This window comes from Rhyacophila brunnea, unplaced genomic scaffold, assembly GCF_057557595.1.
Source record: "Rhyacophila brunnea isolate RB1 unplaced genomic scaffold, BYU_Rbru_1.0 scaffold_18, whole genome shotgun sequence".
NCBI classification, from domain to species: Eukaryota; Metazoa; Arthropoda; class Insecta; order Trichoptera; family Rhyacophilidae; genus Rhyacophila; species Rhyacophila brunnea.
The window spans coordinates 34,888,240-34,911,248 of record NW_028232837.1 but is presented as its reverse complement, the minus strand read 5'-3'; the positions used below and the strand labels follow the sequence as shown (position 1 = coordinate 34,911,248).

At 29.8% G+C, this 23,009-nt stretch overlaps 1 protein-coding gene across 1 annotated transcript in view; it reads left to right on the top strand.

Moving 5' to 3' along the window:
• Positions 1-23,009, top strand: part of LOC147073472 (uncharacterized) — a 68,308-nt gene that overhangs the window by 35,230 nt on the left and 10,069 nt on the right. The window contains exons 10-17 of the mRNA XM_085945371.1: positions 1,470-1,558; positions 1,857-1,991; positions 3,678-3,704; positions 6,709-6,756; positions 8,636-8,740; positions 9,651-9,695; positions 11,036-11,098; positions 21,504-21,530. Coding sequence (XP_085801497.1) covers positions 1,470-1,558; positions 1,857-1,991; positions 3,678-3,704; positions 6,709-6,756; positions 8,636-8,740; positions 9,651-9,695; positions 11,036-11,098; positions 21,504-21,530 — 539 coding nt within the window. The remainder of the gene's footprint in view (positions 1-1,469; positions 1,559-1,856; positions 1,992-3,677; positions 3,705-6,708; positions 6,757-8,635; positions 8,741-9,650; positions 9,696-11,035; positions 11,099-21,503; positions 21,531-23,009) is intronic.

Here is a 23,009-nt window from a genome sequence, read left to right as displayed (position 1 = left end):
GTTTCACTAATACATAACATTATCACACCGCTTATTTTTTGTGTTTTACACCAATCACCAATAATGTAAGATGCCACAGTACTAAAAAACACTACCATCTCTGGACGCACTGCCTTACTAAATTATCCTGGCATTGGTTCAGTAAAAAGCACATAGATGTCGTCTACTAAAAGGTAATTTATTTTTAATAATTCAAATTTTCAAAATTGATTGGTCATTATAAAATTTTATAAAAAGTATTTTCGTGCAATTTGTAAGTATTAATTAATTATACCTTTAATTCAAAGGAGTAAGGATGATACCACTAAGAATATTTTCAATTGAACTTACTAACGTTTGGCTAATTGTATTACAATAAAAATCTTTTTAACACTTCCGTTACTGTAATATCGTCTTAGGTTACCCAACCTATCAAATTACACATATTTATACATCACTGGAATGGAGGGAATTTATTAGCATCGTAAAAGGAAGGTTAATATTGTCTATCAGCATTACAAATTTTAACAGCAATGTCATGTTAAAGATTTATAATATCAAACCTAACAAAATAAACTAAATTAAACTACCAATAAAATATTCACGAAACGTGACTATTCTTTTTCAATACGTCTGTCATCATCATGTCATTACGTCATTGAACAGTCTGAGGATTATGTTGGTAACATTAATGACAAGTAATTTTGAGAATTTACTATGCTATATTTTATTTGTATTTTTCATTCATTTAGATATTGCAACTAGAAGGATATAGAAACCTATTTTTGTTTTAGAAACTGTAGTAGAGAAAGTTGATTTAAATAATACTACTTATATATTAATTTTATTTTTTTGTATTGCATGACGATCCTTCCATTGCCCACCAATCACAAATAATGTTGGTACAAGTCGGTTATGTGGAATACATCGGCAAACACATTTTAAGAATACCCGATATACTGGATTATTTGTTAGGTTAACCTAACCAAACCCAACCTAACCTAACCTAACCTAAACTAACCCAAACTAACAATTAATCCAGTATATCAGGTATTTTAAAAATGTGTTTGCCGCTGTATTCCACATAACCGACTTGTACTATAATGTTATATATATTCTGTACCCAGATAATATTTTTTACTTAATTTGAAATATAACACCTATGCAGGCATACACACAACAGGGGGGGGGGGGGGGGGTTTCGGCTCCGGACCAGATAACATACAAGGCATATTTTTCAGCCACTTAACCAATTGTGTCCATGTTCTGGATCTTAACCCACTTATTTATTGACAATATGTGAGTTTGACCCACCTGCAAGATTCAAACCACCGACTCATATTATAAGAAGTAAAACTTCTAGCCACTGCTCCACGGTGGACACAAAAGAGAAACATGAGATTCAATAGTAGAATATTAACTGTTTTATTTCAGAAGAAGTACGCCATGTATTTCATTTGTTTTCTAATAATATCGGTGTATATTTTCAGGCGAGAAGGGCGATATAGGTCTTAGAGGAATTCATGGTGTGGACGGCTACAATGGAGAACCAGGTCCGCAGGGACCACCAGGGCTTCCGGTAAACAGATTGTTGTACATTGATGTGATAAAGATAGCAAAACCCTGTTAATTCTAAATTTTAATTCAAAATAAAAATCAAATTATCAGTTACGAAATAAATATAATATACCTACCTACCATATAGGATAAAATAGTTCACATCATAAATTTTACATAACAATGTAATAGGTATATCGGAATGATTATATACTTACATTAATTCTTTTTTATATAAATTTTGTTAAGTATTGTAGACACAGGGCAATAAAATATTTACATTTTAATAAATGCATAAAAACATACGATTTGAAATGCAGGGGGCTCTCGGACCTAAAGGTGAAAAAGGCGACTATGGCGATATTGGACCTCCGGGTCTGATGGGTCCACCTGGATTACCCGGACCTCCTGGTTATCCTGGGGAAAGGGGAGAAAAGGGAGAGAAAGGAGAATCCGTAAGTACATCAATACAATATTATATGTTTGTTTTACCATTATTTGTTTTTTTTAAATGTTTTTTTGTCACATTAAAAGTGAATAATAAACACTATAATATTTTTAATAGTGGAAGAGTAAAATTATAATCCTATTTTAGTAGACATGGAATATATACCTATATTATGAAAATATGAGCCAAAATTTTATAAAAGTCATTCTATAATTTTCTTTTACCCTTTCACTGCCAACCAATTTTTATTAGTTGGACACTTAGGGATAAATTTAATAGGAAGAGAATGATAAATATTTGTGAAAACTTGGTAAAAAATGGTAAATATTATTTCGAAAATGTACACAAACAGTTTATTCAGAAGTTATGACATTTACAAGAACGCACGAGTTAACTCGTCCTTGGCCTGACGCGGCATACATGCTTTGACGAGTTAACTTGGCTCCGTCAGTGATCAGGTTAATGTTTACCAATTCTAATTAACAAAAATGCCAATAGGGTGATGATACATGATTATGTTGAGAAAATCAATAAAAACTTTTTGAACAAAAAAGGTTTTTGAATGTTTCAGTAGTGTTATAGCGGGTATTGATATGCGCATTGATTTTGTTTCATAAATGTCAGTTAATCGTAACGGCTTTTGAAAGAGGCGATAAAATTTTCATGTAGAGATTTTAATAACGAATTCATCGATATATATGTATCTTAATTATTTCAAAAAAGTGTTATAGCGGGTTTTGAAACTCAGCGACACATACATAAAATTTAATCTAGGCCATCAGTTTAATTTGCATAATTTTATAGATGACATCAGGAATAATACAAATTTTACTATTGACATCCTTGCACCCACTAATAACTTACTATGAAATGTTTTTTTATTCAACGCTGAATATTTATTCTCATATTTTATTTATACATACACATCTACCAAAGTTATGACATAGATTATAATTATTTTTAATCCATTTTTTTGTATTACGATTATAAACTAATACCAAGTGAGGCTTCTAATTCCAAAAAGCGATAAGTCCACATTTAGTCAAAATCGAGAAAAAAATATGCACGTATTCTTTGTAAAATTTTACACAATATGTATTCATCTTTAAATTCCAAAACGCGACATAACCCTACGAAAAAAAATATTTTATGTCTCGATTTATTACAAAAAGCGCCAAGTCCGTGTTTCAAATTATTTAAAGCTTGGTTGATTTCGCGCGTGTTTTAGTCAACCAATATGGGAACATTCAATATTGAAAAGGGCGTCCCCCATGTTGTAGCATCTGGTAAACTCATGACAGTGCCACGGAAATATGTGCCTTATGCGGAGTAAATTAAAAAGTGAGATACAAATAGCGCTACGTCCAATTTTATTTTGTCTATATTTATTACATTTAAGAGTTTATCGGCTGAAACAAATTGCCATTTGGTTCTAATTTTGACATAGAATGCAACGGAAAAAATAATCTTACGGTAAAACAAATAATTGAAGCTTGAAACATAAAAACGTTGTTTCCCGAAAATATTAAATTGTGGACTTGTCGCTTTTTGTAATTAGACGGCTCAAGTATTCTATATACAGTATATCTGTTAGGTTTGAAATTATTTGCATGCTTTGAATCATTTTGTACCTAATGCCCAATCCGTTTGTTCTTTTTTTTCGGCTGCTCCCGCTTTTTGGACTATCACGCAGAAATACAAAAAACTTAGAAGAAGACAGGTAACTTTTTACTCCTTCTTGCTAAACAGTACTTTTAATATACAATTAATTTAATAACAACAGGTCAAGTGATCCAAAATAACTGTGTAGTTTTAATTGTTGTCATTTCAATTTTTTTTTTTAAGAAAATGCTTATGCTTTCATTAATAATTTTGTAAGAATTTACTGACTAAAATGACAAATAAAAACAAACACTCATATTTTATTCACTTGATACATATTCATCACACAATTTTAATTTTGGTTTTAAAGCCCACTAAAATGATCTAATATAATATTAAAGAATATAATAAAATTTCACTCATTTCTCAATGCCAGTATAGATACGAGGGTGGGTCAATAATTCCTTAGAAAAAAGCATTAAAACAGTTTTTATTTTTGTATTTTTTTTTTATTTCTCAACATAATCTCCTTGGAGCTCAATACACTTGGTTAGACGTTTCTCAATTTTTTTAAAACCGACAGAAAAATAAGTTTTCGGAAGGTCCTCAAAATAAGCATTTGTCCGATCGATGACTTCTTCATTTGAAAAAAAACGTTGTCCACTTAGCCATTTTTTTTATGTTTGGGAAAAGGAAAAAGTCACTGGGGGCTAAATCTGGCGAATACGGTGGGTGGTCGACCAATTCAAACTTCAATTCTTCAATTTTAGCCATTGATCGTAAACATGTGTGAACACGGGCATTGTCCTGATGAAAGAGGATTTTTTTCCTGTTTAAATGAGGCCGTTTTTCTTCAATTTTGTTTTTTAGCTGGTCCAATAAAGATGCATAATAATCCCCTGTTATTGTTTTTCCTTTTTCCAAATAGTCAACGAAAATAATTTCACGTGCATCCCAAAATACAGTAGCCATAACCTTACCAGCTGATTTTACGGTCTTCACCTTCTTTGGACATGGTTTGCCTTCGCAATCCACTGCTTTGACTGTTCTTTCGTCTCGGGAGTATAGTGGTGTATCCATGTTTCATCTACAGTCACAAAGCGACGAAAAAATCCATCCGGATTGCGTTGCATGAGCGACAACAGGGCTTTAGAGGCCACCACCTTATTGCGTTTATTGTCGACTGTGAGCAAACGCGGCACCCATCTTGCAGAAATATTTTTCATGCCCAATTTGTCATGTAAAATAGAAATGACGCTACCTTTTGAGATCCCTGTAACCTCAATTATCTCACTCAATTTTAATCTTCGGTCACTTAACACCATATCGTGGATTTTATTGATCATTTCTGGTGTAGTCACCTCTACACGACGTCCTGAGCATGGTTCATCCTTTGTTGATGTACGACCACGTTTAAATTCATTTAACCAGTTATAAATAGTTGCAAGTGAAGGAGCAGATATGCCGTGAACTAAATCCAACTCATTTTTTATTTCCTTTGCTGTTAACCCTTTTATATTAAAATGTTTAATAACAGCTCTAAACTCAATTTTCTCCATTTTCCATTTTTCCATTTTCCACAAGCAAATTTTTTTTTAAATGTACGAGAAACACACAACAACCCGACCAATCTGATTGAAACTTCGCAGCATACCGAATCGGTAGTGCCGCTGCATGAAAACAAACCGCTTACAGTACTAGTCGCGCCACCTGTCGGCTTTTCTAAGGACTTATTGACCCACCCTCGTATGTATGTATTAGGAAGTAAATTAATAAAACTTCACCATTTTTTTTAAATTGAAATACAACTTTACTGATAACATGGTGCTTCTTAATTATTTGTCCCATTCTCACGTTGCCAGATTATTAAACATTTAATATTTCAGAATACTTCATTTATTCATTTTACACTTCATCTACTTTATATTTTGAATATTCATAGAATCTTTGACAAAACAGCAAATAACAATAACAATTATGAAATATCAATATACTTATGTTGCCAAAAACAACATTTCGATTATAAGATATTTTCATATTGTCAAAACTAACATGGTAGGTAACGTAAAATGTCAGCACACGACAGAATGAAATTTATTATCCCGGTAAGAGAAAGGAAAAAAACTTTGAAGCACTATAACAATCAGTATAATTTAATATTGTTAATTTTTATTCTAACCATCCAAAATGCTGCATACTCAAAAAAACTATTATTTAACATGCTTTTTGTGTTCTATGACATTGCATTATACATTATGAGGCTTTTGGTTTCAAAGTCGGTAACCACCATTTTTTTTTTTAAATATATTTTTCTTGATTCTGATTCTCTAAGTACTTTTCAATCATAGGTATTATATAGGTATATTAATATAATATCAAATTCAGTTCCGTTTGTTAATTACATAGAATTAAACCAGAGATGTTTGCAGACGTTTATATTCATCGGTACCTAGCTATTCTTCATATTGTACAACTAATTTTAAACATGGTTTTCAATTAATTTTAATGATGTTAAGACATTTTGTCGTGTCGAGGGTCCCAGGTTCGAATCCTGGGTCTGGCAAGTACACATATTGTTTTTCAATTTGTGTATGAGTCAGAGTATGGCCCTAATAGGTTGAGCAAGTGGCTGACATCCATTTCTCGTAAAAAATAAAATCTGTTAATACAAACCTCCACTCTGTGGAGGCCCATATGATCCTATTAGGATCGGACATGGTCGAAATAAAAAGAAAGAATTAGCTTTTTCTGATTAATATATAATAATTCTGATAAATATTATATTTGCAGTCCAAAATGTGCTTAATATTCTTTTGGGTTTATCTCAAAATGATGGAAAAAGTGAGGTTACCGACTTTGTATATATGATATATTTAAAATATTATAATGTATAAGTAATCATAGTCAAAGTAAAAAAAATGTATTTCTGCCATGTTAAATTATTAACATACATTTACAGCTATGTAAAATAATAATAAAATTGTTAAAGAATGTTTCAAAAATCTGTAAAAAAAATAATAAATCTATATACTTACTTCATTCCAAGGGTACAGGTAAATATTTTTAATTTTGCCATTTAAATGCAATTTTTTATTTTTCATTTAATCTTATAGCCAATGTTGAATTTACAGGGAGACGGCACTGGCATGGAGTTCATGGGCGGAGAAGTTGTAAGTATCTATTCTTTATGTCTTACTTTTTGTTGTAAGACAATATGATATGAACTTTACTGTTATGCTTAACAGTAAGGTTACCATAGAGATATAAATAGAATAAAAAATGATAGCATACAACTCAAGAATAAATGTACCCACCAGTTGCCACTGGAGCAAGTGTTATGACGTGGATGGGATACATATATGAGAAGATTAGAAGTAGTGAGGTTCAATGACACCATAACTAATCGCACATTTTCGACGCAGCAGTGCAGTGTATGCAAATATCTGATTAAATAGTATGAGAAATTAAAGTCCGCATTATGTGATAACTGCAAATAACTGTGGTTAGTGGTTATGTCTGCACTTGACCATAAGATATTGGTATTTGTAGCAAACAATGAAACAGGCCATCGAATGTTCGTTGGAACAAGCGGCTTAAGCGTCGTCCTATAACGTTCGAACAGGTTCGAATCCTGGATCTGGCAAGTTCACATATTGTTTTTCAATTTGTGTTTGAGTCAGAGTATGGACCTAATAGGTTGAACAAGTCGTCGCTATAGGATTGGTTTCCCGAATATACGTTTTTGTCGAAATCGACCTTTTAATGCAGAATGTTTTTTTGTATCTAATTGGACTAGAACCATTCCTTTCTTTAAATTACTTTGTAATGGTAATGAATACATCATTCATATGCTGTAAAAATAACAATTTAAATATCTCCATGTATTTAAATATAGGATTATGAAATTTGTTTTTCGTCTCCTGAACATTTGGTCTATTCGGGAAACCAATCCTACAGCGACGAAGTGGCTAACATCCATTTCTCGTAAAAACAAAAATCTGTTAATACAAACCTCCGCTATGAGGAGGTCCATATTATGATCTTATTAGGATCGGACATGGTATAAAAATGCACATTTTGCTGTTCGGCTCATTTATAACGCGCATTCAGATATTTTATTTATTTATTTGTATTTACAGTGGCTAAAGACACCGGTGTCTCGTGCGAAATGGCTCTTAGACTTGATATGCCTGACAATAATGATAATAATCCATAAAAAGTTCAAAAATTTGTAATGATTAGTTTGTTCATCGAAATTACCCCGGTGATTGCAAATTCGTTATATTATCACGATCGATTTTTAATGTCCCACACTTATTTTGACATATTTTGCCATGTTCCTGCCAGGAATCATCATATAGAGTAGAATCACATATGTATACACCCAATACATAATAGTGTAAGGCCAAGTAGGGTAAACTATGTAGATTCTTGTTTACAATACAAAAAAAATATTGTTATTTTTTCAGTTTATTGAAAAGTTATATTACTTTTATTTTATGTATGACATATATTTTGTTTGGTTCACTAATAAAAGTGTTTTCATATTCTAAACTGTTTTTATGTAAATCGCAAAATTTCACCTTTCCCAACCGTGTCCAAAACATATCCCCTGCAGTAAGTCATTGCAATAATTATTGTAACTCAAACTGCCTAATTTAAGGGCCCACATGCTCAGCGTAGGTCAAAATGGAGCTTTTATGGTATTTTCAGAGCATAACCCTGGACATTCCTTAAAACGTTGTAGGTAATCTATTTACATAATTTTGAAGCCTTATTATTCTTTATATATTTTTTAAATATTAGAGCGAGAGGTTTAAAAGAATACTATTTTATGTACATCAAATGTTTAAAATAAATATAAAGGATAATAAGGCTTCAACATTATATAAATAGATTATCTACAACGTTTAAAGAACCTCCTAGGATTATGCTCTAAAAATACCATAAAAGCTCCATTTTGACGTACGCTGAGCATGTGGGCCATTAAAGTAGTGAATTATTAGTCAGTTATTACAAAATAACTAAAATTTTGGTGATATGTTTCAGCTTATTGGCCCACCAGGACCTCCAGGGGCAGTCGGTATGCCTGGTCTGCAAGGTCCTCCAGGAATCAAAGGGGATAGAGGCAGCAATGGAGCCAAAGGAGATAATGTAGGATGTTGCTGATATTATTTATTATTACGTCGAAAACAATATATTTTGAGAAATGTAACTTCATTTCTATCACAGAAGATCAACTCTGATTCATATTATAATATTTATTAACCCAATGCTTACGGGCCCTTTTAATTAATTTTGTAATTAACGTGTTAATTTGCATTTGAAAAGCAATTAGCAAAAACACAATTTTATGCGGCCCGTAAGCATTGGGTTAAAGTAAAATAAATCTATATCTATTATATCAGCTTACATTCTGTTTATTTCAACTATTCATAATAATAAGTACTTCACACTATTTGTAAGAAGTAAAATATTTACTTAAATTTTTAGTTTATTGAAAAATTATCCATTCACACACTTGGTAAAACAAATGTCACAGAGTTAAAGAAGTAACCATAAATCAAAAATAGTTTATAAATTAATGATTGTACACAATAGGGTTTCCCATTCTAGCATCATTAAATCCTAAGATTCTCCCAATCCTCAAATTTTTGAGATTTCAGGACTAGTTTCAATATAATTCTTAATTCTAATAAAAAAAGAAAGAGACATTAAGTAAATGTCATTAAACTTTCATATATTTTATTAGTTTATTACAATTAACTGATCCAGCTTCCGAGAAATAACTTTACTATCTCTGTTTATATATTTTTATTATTATAACGATAGATATTGTAGCTTGAAGAAATTTTGTTTATGTACAGTTCTAAAAAAAACTGTTGCATCAAGCATTATTTTTTGCAAAATTACAGGATCTACCACATTATTTTTACAGAACAATAAAACTAACTTGCAGAATCATGATTGAAAAATCTGTAGGGGACTGCACCCCCTGTTCATTTATAAAAACAAATCAGTTAAAATTTTTTCACATGACAGTAAATTTTTATTTAATTTCCAGGGCGACAAAGGAACGAAAGGCGACCCTGGTCCGATGGGATTACCGGTAAATTAAAATTGATTTGTAATAACAATTTAATAATTCTCCAATAACATGTTTGATTTCATGATCAACATCTTACATACAATTTACATCATAACAATCTATAGAGATCCAATGTGTCTAACGATCTTAACGCTGTTTTTAATCTCTTGTGTTGGCATTTTAATAATCCTGCTTCGATGAAAGATTTGCTTTATTTAATTTACTTTTTTAATAAAACACAGACTAAACTGCTATATGGGCTAATTACGTGTTTGTTACTAAAATGTAAATATTGTTAACACTAAGGTTCAGTGAACCTATCAATGTTAGTTACATAACATTAATTTACAATCTTTCAAAGCAACCGAAACCGCCGTTGGCTGTTTTTTACCAGTCGTACACGGAAATTACCACAAATTTTCAAGTATCTGAATAATAATTTGGGTCCATAATCATTTGGGTTAATTGACACATTATGGTTAGTTTTTCTGTCTTCTGTACTATACCCAACATGCACATTCCATATCAATCACACTTTTTATCCTAAGTTTTAGAATCTTTTTTAGTATCTACGTACTAAAAGTGTTCATTTTGATTTTTATCCAACTTCAAAAATAGCATTCAGTTTACAAAATATTAACTCCATATTAGAAAGTAGGTACCTATTTTGTAATAATATATTATTTAAACACCCTATGGTACAAATATTTGCGTATGTACACTGCAACATAATATTGACTTTAATTAATGCAATTTGAACATAAAATGTAATTTTGATAATATTTATCCAGATTTTTTTTAAAATTTGGTTTCGAGTAGGTAATGATAATGAAAAGTTTTAAAAAATTCTAGTGGTAAAAAGTAAAAAGGAAATTGTATGCTGAAATGAATCTATCATAAGATTTCATAATTTTTCTAAAAAATTTTGAAAATTCTCATAAATTCTGTCAAATTTTGTTCCATACATTGAAAAAGTGCAATGTTTGTTTGGTTTTTATGTACATTCAAGAAAAATTCTTTAGACAACGCAAAGATCACAGAAAAAATATGTAATAAAAGTATAATTTTTTTATGAGCATTATTCAGATATGATTATCTTACTTGTTATATCAGCGTATTTAATAATACCAGTGCAAATGCTCCGCAATGTATCATTCCAAAGGATTTATCCACACAAGAGATTAATGCAGTATATTTCCTTTAGAGTTAGAACTAACAACTTCACAGAATTAACGCGGGTTACAAGGTCATGCTCGATGATAATCCCTTTGAAGCTAGTGTGGGACGGGAGAGGAGAGAGAGGCCAGTCAATAAAATGTGCGTGGAACATACGTTCATGCACTTTATTGTGGTTGTTACAGGGTCCCATGGGCTTGAGAGGGGAACTGGGGAGAATGGGGGAATTCGGGAAGCAAGGAGCAACGGTAAGCAATTCGCTCGCCACCAATCGTGTCCAATAAAACATTCTGCTCCCCGTTTTTTTTTTATTTATATTAATGTATTTTTTTAAATGTACATTTCAGCATCAGTCCTTAATATTATTATTATGATTGTAAATTAATCATTACATTACTATTATTATTAATAATTGTGGTTTGTTGAATGTTAAGTGTTAAATCATAAACCTACGTTACTTTTTTGCTTGTATTAATTTGGTCAGTATTTTTACAAATATATGGCCAGTATTTATATGTAACGGTCAGTATATTAACTATCGGTAAACATGCTGTTTTAAATGATATTTATACAGACCATTTATCATTCGAATAGGCCATTTATTACAAATACTTAATATTGACCATACTTTTAAAAAATAAAGACCAAACATTATAAAAAATACTGAGCAAATAAATAAAAGTACTTTCTTCATTTTTTTTTTATTTTTGCTAGTATAAAAAATAACACTAATGTTCTGTTTGAATTTTATTATTACGACTTTTGTTTTTTTTATTACTTCAAAATGGTGTTTTGAGTGCCCACAACGATGAATTCAAATCGCTAATTTTCATCAAATTCGATTTTTTTTTTTAAATATCAATATTTGCCATTATAATAAAATATATTATAACATAGTCGTCCTACATCATAGGTGTAAAGAGTATTACTAATTTTTAATAAAAACATAATAATATGTTAGTAATTGTTGTAAGTGATGAGATTGACCGGACATTTTAGCTATTTTTATACATCTTTTGGCCACTGGATTTATACCTTGATATAATAAATTTTTCCACACATAGATGTCTATTATTCGTAATAAAATATAACAATATTAAATTATAATATTGTAAGGAATATCTTTGACGGTAATTTTACATAAACAAGGAAAGGAAAATCAATGAAGTGAATTTATTTAGGTCATGTTTTCTGTAATACCATTAAAGATCAGATGTATCCTTTTACTTTGACTGTCAAGTTTCCATAAACCAAGTAAAGAATTGAATGGGATAATCCTTAATCCAGGGAGGCGGAAGGAGGTCGCGCTATGGACAGAAAAACTAACTTGCCGCCGAGCGAGAATACTTATGTCGTTGTAAACTAGTATGGAAGAGATACACTATATTTTTTAAGTGATACCGCATAAACAACTGACATTTTTATTATACAATTAATACTGCCCATCTGTTAATGACATGGTGAAGTTTTTTTATCATAAAACTGTAATTATTTTGAGCACATCTACAATGCAGGAAATTTGTGTACAACATACCTGTGTCATTCTAAAAGCTACTAAGGACATCTAGTTTTAGAATTATGAAACATGCAATTACACAGTTTTATTATTTATTTTTTAATTGAATGACAGTTTTACAAAAAATCTTTTATAAAATGGGCGTTTCTGAATGATTTTATTTTATAATAACTTTTATCATTGGAATATTGTTTCATAAATTCTCTCGAAGCTATAACGATTTTAATTAACAATTTTAATTCTTGTTTTCTGTTATTAATTTTATTTTATTTATAATTATGTTATCAAGCTTCGATACTTATTATGATATTTCCCAACCAGGTGTCCTTAGTAGCACTAAACTTTCTATTAACTTGCTTACAGAATAAAATATTGATTACCATTTATAATAACCTCAGTATCGTACCATAACCAAAGTACATACATTTTTGTTCCAATGTGTGTGGTTGAATAAAGGTCTATCTAATCTGTATTATAAATATATGACATTTTCAGTCAGTTTCAATAATCAGCGTCCTTTGCTGAATGTAGTTGGATGTCTATTTGATGTTCACAAACCGTAAGAAAACCGTGTAGGCGTTGGGTTACAGGTATTGTGAAGCCTCAAATAGGGAAACATTTTCAAATAGGGAATAAGCATCAAAAATAAAATGTTATTTATACAATCAGCTTTTCACCAAGATTTATTTAAAACATCAATGAAATAAACTAATATTATGGAATTGTGAAATCGTTACCTTACTTTGAAAAGGTTCTAACTGACATTTTGGCCTAAAATGACTTTTTGGTGTGAAAAGGTTCCATTAGCCATATTCTATCATATACGTTCATTTCAGAGTCATCTATTGTCAAATATGGGAATTAGCAGTATGCCGGAGTTCTAACTACATGTCTTTTTAAATTGAAAATATGACCATTCCAAATTTCAAATGCTCATAGCACAAAACATGGTCAAGTGCAATTAGAACCTTTTCAAAGTAAGGTAACGAAATGTAGATACTTACCAAAGTACATATAATCCTTTGTTTTTATCTCTAATTTGATGAAATTTATCGAAGTCTATTCATTGATTATCGATTTATGCACTATGGGAAAAATTTATATGAAGAATATAAAAATTAAAAGGAGGCCCTGGGCTGTAGCGTCCAAAGGCTTAATCTGGCTTTGTACGTACAATTTTGTCAATAAACCTCTAGGTTCATATTGTATCAATACTTTTCATTTCTTATTGCGATTTGCAGCAGAATTTTTGTTTATTAATTGAACACTACAGTTTGGATAACGATTAGAAAGATTTATATTCTCAAGTGCCTGCAAAGGTACCTAGTATATAAGACCTTTATTTGGCCCTTAGTTTTAATTCTCATTTTAAATGTTATAACACCATGATGTTAGTAATTTATTTATAAAATTTAAAAAAAAATACCGTATAATATTATTTTGAATGACATATCACATACACGTGAAGATTTTTTCATATTCCAACCGACATATTATTACATTTTAAAAAATCATGAGTCTCTTGATACAATGTATGTCAATCAAACGATAAAATAGTAATTTTTGTCCATTGTACATTATAAGCCAAATTTCGAATTACAATTTCATATTGTATTGAAAAAAAACGGTCTAACATTACTTTGAAACTTCTATTACAAGTATTATTTATTGGATTTAGCCATCCATCCATCTATTTTGTATTATATTTATAATTATTATTGTATAGGTACTTACCTTATAAATTTATATTAGATTAATCTGTATAAAATCTATTTAATAAACAAAAACAATATTTATGAGTATTTGGCAATGTATATTTGAAAAATTAATTTTTAAGATTAGCCTAACACTTTTCATAAATTATTTATTTTAAATTTTGACTCAAAACTTGACGGTAAATTTAATATTAATAATAACTATCTTCTTCTAAAGCATTATAATAATATAAATTAAATATCATTTCTAAACATTAGTCTGCTAGTTTTTCGGTTTCTGCCTTTGTTTGGCAAAAATATCATGTAAAAATAGGCGCATAGATATCATTTTATTTGAAAACCAAAGTATGTTTATTTTAAAAACAAATGGTTTTGGTGAATTGGTGACATTTTTTTCAAAAATGTTAATATAAACTCTATTTAACTCTACAGATTGTTTAAAAGCCGATTTTTATATTGATTTTCCCACCATTATTATTAGTACAAAGATAAACGATATGTAGATACCGAAAGAACAAAACAAGTAGACGAAGTCTAGCAATAAAATTCTTTAAAAAAACAATTATAACCAATCTATTTTAAAGTAAAGTAAATTATCTCCCACGATGGCCGCGTGGCTTAAGCATCGGCCTATAGCGTAGTGGGTCCCAGGTTCGAATCCTGGCTTTGGCAAGTACAAATATTGTTTTTCAATTTGTGTATGATACAAAGTATGGACCTAATAGGTTGAGCAAGTGACTGATATCTTTTCCTCGTAAAAACAAAATCTGTTAACCCAATGCTTACGGGCCCTTTTAATTAATTTTGTAATTAACGTGTTAATTTGCATTTGAAAAGCAATTAGCAAAAACACAATTTCGTGCGGCCCGTAAGCATTGGGTTAATACAAACCTCCACTCTATGGAGGCCCATATGATCCTATTAGGATCATACATGGTCAAAAGAAAAAAAAATATCTTAATACGGTCTCCAAAATTACTATATTAATATTACGGAATCTATAACCTTGGAATTACTCGAGTCTAAATTCTGTCCGGTAAGTCTTGATAATGGTGTGACAACCGAAAGAGCTATCGAGCAATAAATCAATCTGTAGTATAATATAAATTATTATTACCTTTTTTGTAAAATAGAATTGTTCCAAATAAAATACCAAATTAATTTTTGACACAAACATGTGACTACATAAAATTAATGTAGGTACTAATTTCATAAATTATATCGTAGTTTTCATTGATAACTTTAAATTAATAATGCCTAATTTATTCCACAGCAAATATTGTAAATTTAACAATATTATTATTATTCAGCAATATAATTTGTCCGTGATACACTTCCCTAGTATTGACATCTGTGTTTAACATGATAAAGTTTACAAAAAAAATGTATTAAAATTAAGTAATAATAAATAAATCCTGTCCATCCATTGTAAGTAATACTGTAATAGCTTATAAATTATTCTAGGTTAGGTTACTAATAATTATTAAGTTAGGATTAATTTAATTATAATAATATGCCTGATACAATATTTGAAACACCACACATTAGCCTCAAATATAATGGAAAAATATTTAATTGAAAATATTTGAACTGATTATTATCAATACCTCAAGTAATTATATTATTATGCTATATTATTATATACTTACATAATCCTTTTTTTAAAGCAAGATAATTTTTCTGTCAAAAACATTGTTTATTTTTAATTTGTCCAACGTGTATTACGTGACACTTTTTGAACGGACACAGGAAATAGTATTTTCTATAAATAGCTGATTGGCTACAATGTAATATTCTGAGAATATTAACAATAAATTATATTATCTTAGATACGCAGATACCTTATATGTTTTTTTAATCATTGGATAATGAGATTAACATTTATTCAATACTTATCCTTTAATTTTATTAATGAACAATAAATTACATATACCTACTAATTATTGTAAATACTTCAAATTTTGTATCTATTGGCGTTAATTTTGTGAGAGTTTTCATAATAATTTGGGCCTACAATTTTAGTATTTCGCATACTTCCCACATTTTTTTTTGTAAATAGCAAGATATTTAGGTATTTTTAAAAGTAATTCTTTATTAATTTATCGAAATTCATAAAAAAATCAAATGAAGTGGCACTGAAAAGATAGTGTTACTGAAAAAAAAATATTTTTAACAATTTAAACAGTAATTTTTTTTAAAATTTGCAATAATTTATTAAATTTATTCAACAAGTTGTTGGTGAAAATAAACACATGATTTACTACATAACGTACAGATAGTCAATGTGTAATTTGATAATAATATTGACAAAAGAACTTTAATTATTGATAATTATTTAAATTTATTTATTCACTTTGGCTCTCAATAATTTATCTATAATAAAACAACCCAAATTGTAACTATTGTATCTTACTAAGTATACTTTTCTATTATATAATAATTCTATTCAGAGCATCGAAATGCTTCTAAATAAAAATTTCAAACAGACATGATTTTATGCTATATTTATGTAAATCTAAAGCCGGGGTTTCACTGGAGCATTTGTGGGTCAAGATCAATATCATCTGTCAGGATATGGATCAGGTATTGGGCGGGTCACTATTCGATATATACATTTCATAATAAGTGTTTAAACTATAAATTTCATATGAAGTGGTTTTTTTTTAGCTGAGTACATTCACGGTTGAAACATTAAATAGTTCAAAAGGTGTGTGTCCTGTCAAATGAAAATGCAAATATTATACACTTGCGTAGAGGTTCAAAAATGTAAGCATCGTGAATTATAATAATTCCAGGTATACTCAATAGAAAATTTCAATACAGTGTACCAATTCTGCCTTCTAGTCGACATTACCCACTGATTCAAAATTGGTTATGACTTCATTTCCCAGCTGCTGTCTGCATAATGACTAATCACCTTTTAGTCTTGAAAATACTTTCAAGAAGATAATAATGGAGATGTTCTTATAAATTCAAGACCCATTCAAGGAAAACCATTCACCATCTAACTATACATTAGTGGACGAAGATAATAATGATCGAGCTATCTTGTGACAGTTCATTAAAAACAAAATTAGAGTGCTAAACTTCAGCAAATCCTGATTCTATTTATGATAACTTATGTCTAGTAAGCTGAGTTTTTGGTGGTTGCTATAGTAAAAATCAAATATCACTCAAAACTCAAGATAGGATGGGAAATGAGGATAACTGCATCTAGTTTGATTGCAAGATTTGAGAAACTGTAGTATGATCACATTTCATAATATATTTTTTTAAACTACGTTACTAGCATATGATGCGACTGAGTGAATTAATAGTTTTTTTTTTTTATAAAATGGATTCAATAAAAGCAGAATGTGCTCATGATCGAGTTGTATTGTGGATAATGATCACGTCCGATACTAGCTTAAAACACAACCTATGAATATCCAGACTAAACCCCGCCTTAACACAAATAATTTTTTTACTCAACAAAAAACCATGTATTATATAATATTATTATCATTATACAATAAATCAATGTAAACTACTTTAGATGTGGGTAAATATGAACATTTATAAGTACATATTGTTTTTTTTTTTTAATAAATGTGTGCAAGTGCACGTGCTATATTAAAACAATGAAATGAATTTTTTTCTTTCTAGCTGGAATGCAAAGCTTTTTTTGTATTCCATTGTAAATATCCCTCTTTATTTTATGCATTACCCCTTAACACTCCTTCAAACATTTCTAATTCTAACATATATTATATAGTTATCATTATTAATTAATATTTAATAACATCAATGAATTTATTTACGTATTCTAAATTATAATAAATCTAATGATCAAGTTTTAATGAAATATCATATATTTTTTTATCGCATGGTTGATCAAGGAATAAGTTAAACCATTTTTAATACAAATTGTTTAAATAAATATTATATATTATTTTGTTACTTACACATTTTTAATTACATTTTATGATGTGGTGAAGTATTATAATCTAGTGACAGTATTACAAAACGTGCAATTTACATATAAAAGTATTTTAATCGATGAATACGCTTCTAAAAACATTAAAATGAAAATAAAAGTCTTTTGAATTCAAAGAAAAACTTACAATTTAGACAAAACTGTTATAAAAAATGAGAATTCCTTTTTTTAGGATTATTTCAACCATTGAAATGTAGGTCGATAAAATTTCTCGAAAAGGCAAGGGAGATAGTTTTGAATACCTAATTCATAATTTATTTAAATATTTTTTTATTTCATCAAGTTTTTCTAGAAAATAAAAATGTATACTTACCTTGAAATCCTTTTAATTTATCATCAATCTTTAGTATCATCACAATTATTAATATGGCAGTAAGATAAAAAATTTTGATTAGCCTTTAACAAATGTTCAGTTTATAACATTTTTTCTAATTGTAAAAATATATTTCTTTTTATTGTTTTAGATGTATTACTATTTAAAATACTTGTAATGCTATTTAAATTTCATGATTGGGTCTGTAACAGTACGACACTCCATTTCAAGTGAAAAAATATACTTTACCAGTTAAGGATTATGATATTTTTTTTAATAATCAGATTTGTAAAAGCTCAAATATTTATTTTACCAAGCGGTCGAGCTTCTCATAAACTATGTAATAATAAAGATATATTTAATGTGGTCGACTATTTGATCAACTTGGCAAACTTCAATTATACAAAAAATACTTAAATGATTCCCGTATCTTGCATGTGACATAACAATGACAACTTTATGTTTATAGAATTCCTAAACATGCTAAAGTCTGATTGTTTCTAGTGCATGAAATCAGTCACGTCTCATCACTGTAAAAATGGAAAAAGTCCCCTATATTAATGACGCAATACCTAACTATCGTTAAAAATAAATTAATGTTGCCTCCGTTAGAATTCTTTAGAAGTGGATTTATTAAGTAAATGTGTGTTTCTTTAGAGCAACATAAAATAAATGAATGTATTTAGATATTTATTACCTATATAGGTCAAATATAACTGTGAAGATCAGAATATTTGCTCCAAATGAACGATTATTAGAGAAATAGTCTGGCATGAAAGTATTAACAAAATATTATGGTTTCAAATCTAACAACCATTGCATATTACGAATGTATTTTGGGTAAATCATCAAAACATACCGCGAAATTGATATTATATGGCATATGATATTAATTGTAATCATGTATCATCAATGACGTCACACGTTTTTGGATACCTTTTGAACCCCCCTACCTAACTAAATAATATATTACCCCGTCTAAATAACGTCACATTTAGAACCCCCTCGACCCCACCATCGCAATTCATCACATTATATTAGATCCCCTCTTTGATTAGAAAGTGATATCATATATGGATGAACATAACATACCTTAGAGGGCGGCTCTCGTGGTGCAGTGCGTAAGGCGCTGGCCTTCCACCCGAGAATTCTGGGTTCGATTCCCGGCGAGGACACAATATTTATGTGTTTTTCTCAAAGCCTGGGTGTTTGTGATTGTTCAAAATTACTAATAACCACCTTGTACGAAAAAGCAAGGATATGGTTATTAATAATTCTAAAAGAAAACATACCTTAGAAAGTTTCTCCCTTGTAGATTGCGGATTTGAATTTTACTGCTGACTGATAACTCTTATCTTGGATAAATTAATTAGGAGAAAGAATGGTTAATAACCGTTCGTCGTAAGTTTGTTGAAATTATTCTTTATTAAGGTATATGCTTAATTTAAAATGGGAAATGGTGATATACCAATTTAGAATTCCATGAATCCTTCTAGATGTTTCCATTTTTGCATTATAATCTCACATAGTCTCATGACCATCTATCATCCGTCATCATATTCTGAGTGTGTGCCTGGACTTGTTGATTTTTTATTGCATTGTCTCATCATCAATGTTTACTCTTCCATGAATATATCCTGTTATTTTTGTTTGACATGCTAACATACATATTCAAAACCCATCAATATTATATGCGTAAGTTAATTTTGTTATAACTCACATTTTTTTAATACAATTACACTAGAAATCATAATATTCTTTTATAAAATCAGATTCTTCTACAATCTGGACACATTGTAATTATAATTTGGATAACATTTCACTTTGGTTACTGAAATGAAAGATATCATAATATTCGGGTTCATCTTATCTCTTTCACACTTACATATTTTACATATAAACTTGTGAAAAAGACAATATTCACCCGTCATTTATGAATATTTTGTTTTAATAACTAAATTAAAATGATATCACTTTATTTTTGAGGTTGAAAATAGTTGAACCGATTAATTATTGAGATCTTAATATACATCACAATACTTTTTCACTATCAGGGAAATCATTTCATACTAGAGTCGACATAAATGACGTCTATTTTTAATTAGTGAAATAGAAAATTATACAAACATAAATTAGTGCAAATTCATAATATCATTGTAATTCACTTGTAATTTTTAGCACCGAGAGTGTGAAATTAATTTTAAAAACCTTGTATTTCTGCGCATCTATTCTATACAGAAGTCTGCTATAGGCCGCTATCGGCAGATATCGAGGGTAGTTTATCATTTTTTGTATCAAAGTATTAGCGTTTATTGTAACAATTACAATAAGCCATCTAAACAGTCAAAACTGTCTATCTCACTCCAAAATTTATCACAGCTAAGAGAGGTGCTGTTAAATCATAGCACTTAGTGTAACAATTACAACTAACTTATGGTAATTATTACAATAAGTGCTAATACTTCGATACAAAAAATGAAAAACCACTCTCGATAGCGGCCTATAGCAGTCTTGTGTATAGAATAGATGTGCAGACATTATTTCACTAACTAAAATTAGATAATTTATTGACAAAGAAACATCAAAATACTTCACACACTAGCTTGCACAAATAAGGAATAGGTATAGACTTCACATTATATATTATTCACCCTTTAGTTTTGTTGCTAAAAACATTTATCAAATCATTATTTTAACAATTTTGACAACATAAAATCTTGCTATAAATTTTTTATAAAGAACAGTTTTAAATAGTACTTTTATTCTAAAATGAAATCATAAAGTAAAATATATTATCGTGGGCGTACAGGCAGAAGTCACTAACTCCAGTTTTGACGAAATTGAGATTTTAATGTCATTATATAGAAAAAGTAATACTGCTTGACTGGCATAAGTCCCGATTTAAGATTATTGAACATATAAAAAAATAAAAGTAATGAAGAACTCAAAAAATAAAGATTTTACAACCATTTTAAAAAAAAAAACGCAAAACATTGATTATCTCAGAACTGTGTATTTGGAGTTAGTGACTTCTGCCTGTACGCCCACGGTTATATTTATTATTATAAAAATTCTTGAGTCAAATCATTTTTAAATGTTGTGTTTATTCCTTATATTATTTTTTTTCCCGCAGGGCCCACCTGGGTTAGACGGTATGAAGGTAAGTCGTGGATGATATTTAATTATTTGTAAAATTTTGTGTTTTAAGCGCCGGCTAAATGCTCATGCTTTACCACAAGCTTACCTGCGCAAACCGGTTTGTATCGGGAAGCCCGTGTATATGGACGGGAAAACTGTAACTTACGCAAACTGAAAAGCTCTGTAAAAGTAGTTTGGACAAACTACAACGCGCAGGCAAGTCGCTGCCGTCTAGCCGGCGCGCATTACACATAATATCAAAATTAATATAGAAAAAATGATGGCAAGATGAAATATTATAATACCACATTGTACCGTACGTAATAGCGGACAAAATACTTGCCTCTAAATCCATAAATTGTTGGTTGGAATCCTTCGATTTTATATATTGTTTGTATGCAGAGCACAGAAATGGCCAATAACCATCCTTCATAAAAAAATGTAGGTGACCGAGATCCACATTTAACATTAAAACCAATAAAAAATAAATTATTAATTAATAAATTGGTATATTATTTGAGGTTATAGTTTCAAAATCGATAATGTCCATTTCTACTTTTTTTGATATTTTTCTGGATTAGGATTCTGAAAGCACTTTACCATCATAAGTATATCATAAAAAATAAACTCCAGCTCCTTGCGTTACTTAAATGGAATTAAGCCTGAGATTGATTGCAAAGTCGTGTATATGAATTATCCACCGTTTCCCATGATTTTTTTATTAAATTTAATGACGTTATAGAAATTTTATATCGCTTTTTATAATTGCTAAGGTACCTACTAATATGTTTGCAGAATGATACTATTTTATTTGCAGTCCTAAATATGCTTCCACGGTGGCCACGCGGCTTAAGCGTTGGACTATAACGCCGTGGGTCCCAGGTTCGAATCCTGGGCCTGGCAAGTACACATATTATTGTTTTTCAATTTGTGTGTGAGTCAGGGTATGGACCTACTAGGTTGAGCAAGTGGCTGACATCCATTTCTCGTAAAAAACAAAATCTGTTAATACAAACCTCTACTCTGTGGAGGCCCATATGATCCTTTTAGGATCAGACATGGTCGGAAAAAAATATGCTTGACGGTTTTTTGCGATTATCTCAAAATGGCAGAATACAGACGTCGCCAACTTTGAAACTAACAGCCACATTTAATTAATAAGCGGCATTCATAGTCCAGTGCGTAAGGCGCTGGCCTTTGGGTTCTCCCAGGCCTCCTCTCCTGGGGACTCTGGGTTCGATTCCCAGTGAGGTCACAATATAATTACATAATATTAAAAAATGTGAATTCCTCAAACCTGGAAGTTTTGTCACCACTGTAATTGGGCTTCATGACCTAGGAAACAACACCTAATAAATTTAATAATATAATGTAAGGTTATATGAATTTAAAATCACAATATTAAATATACATACAATTTTTTTTTTCTAAGTACCTACCTACCTACATGTTTTGACAACATACTTTTAAATTTCAGTTTTATTTACAGTAAGAATTTTTT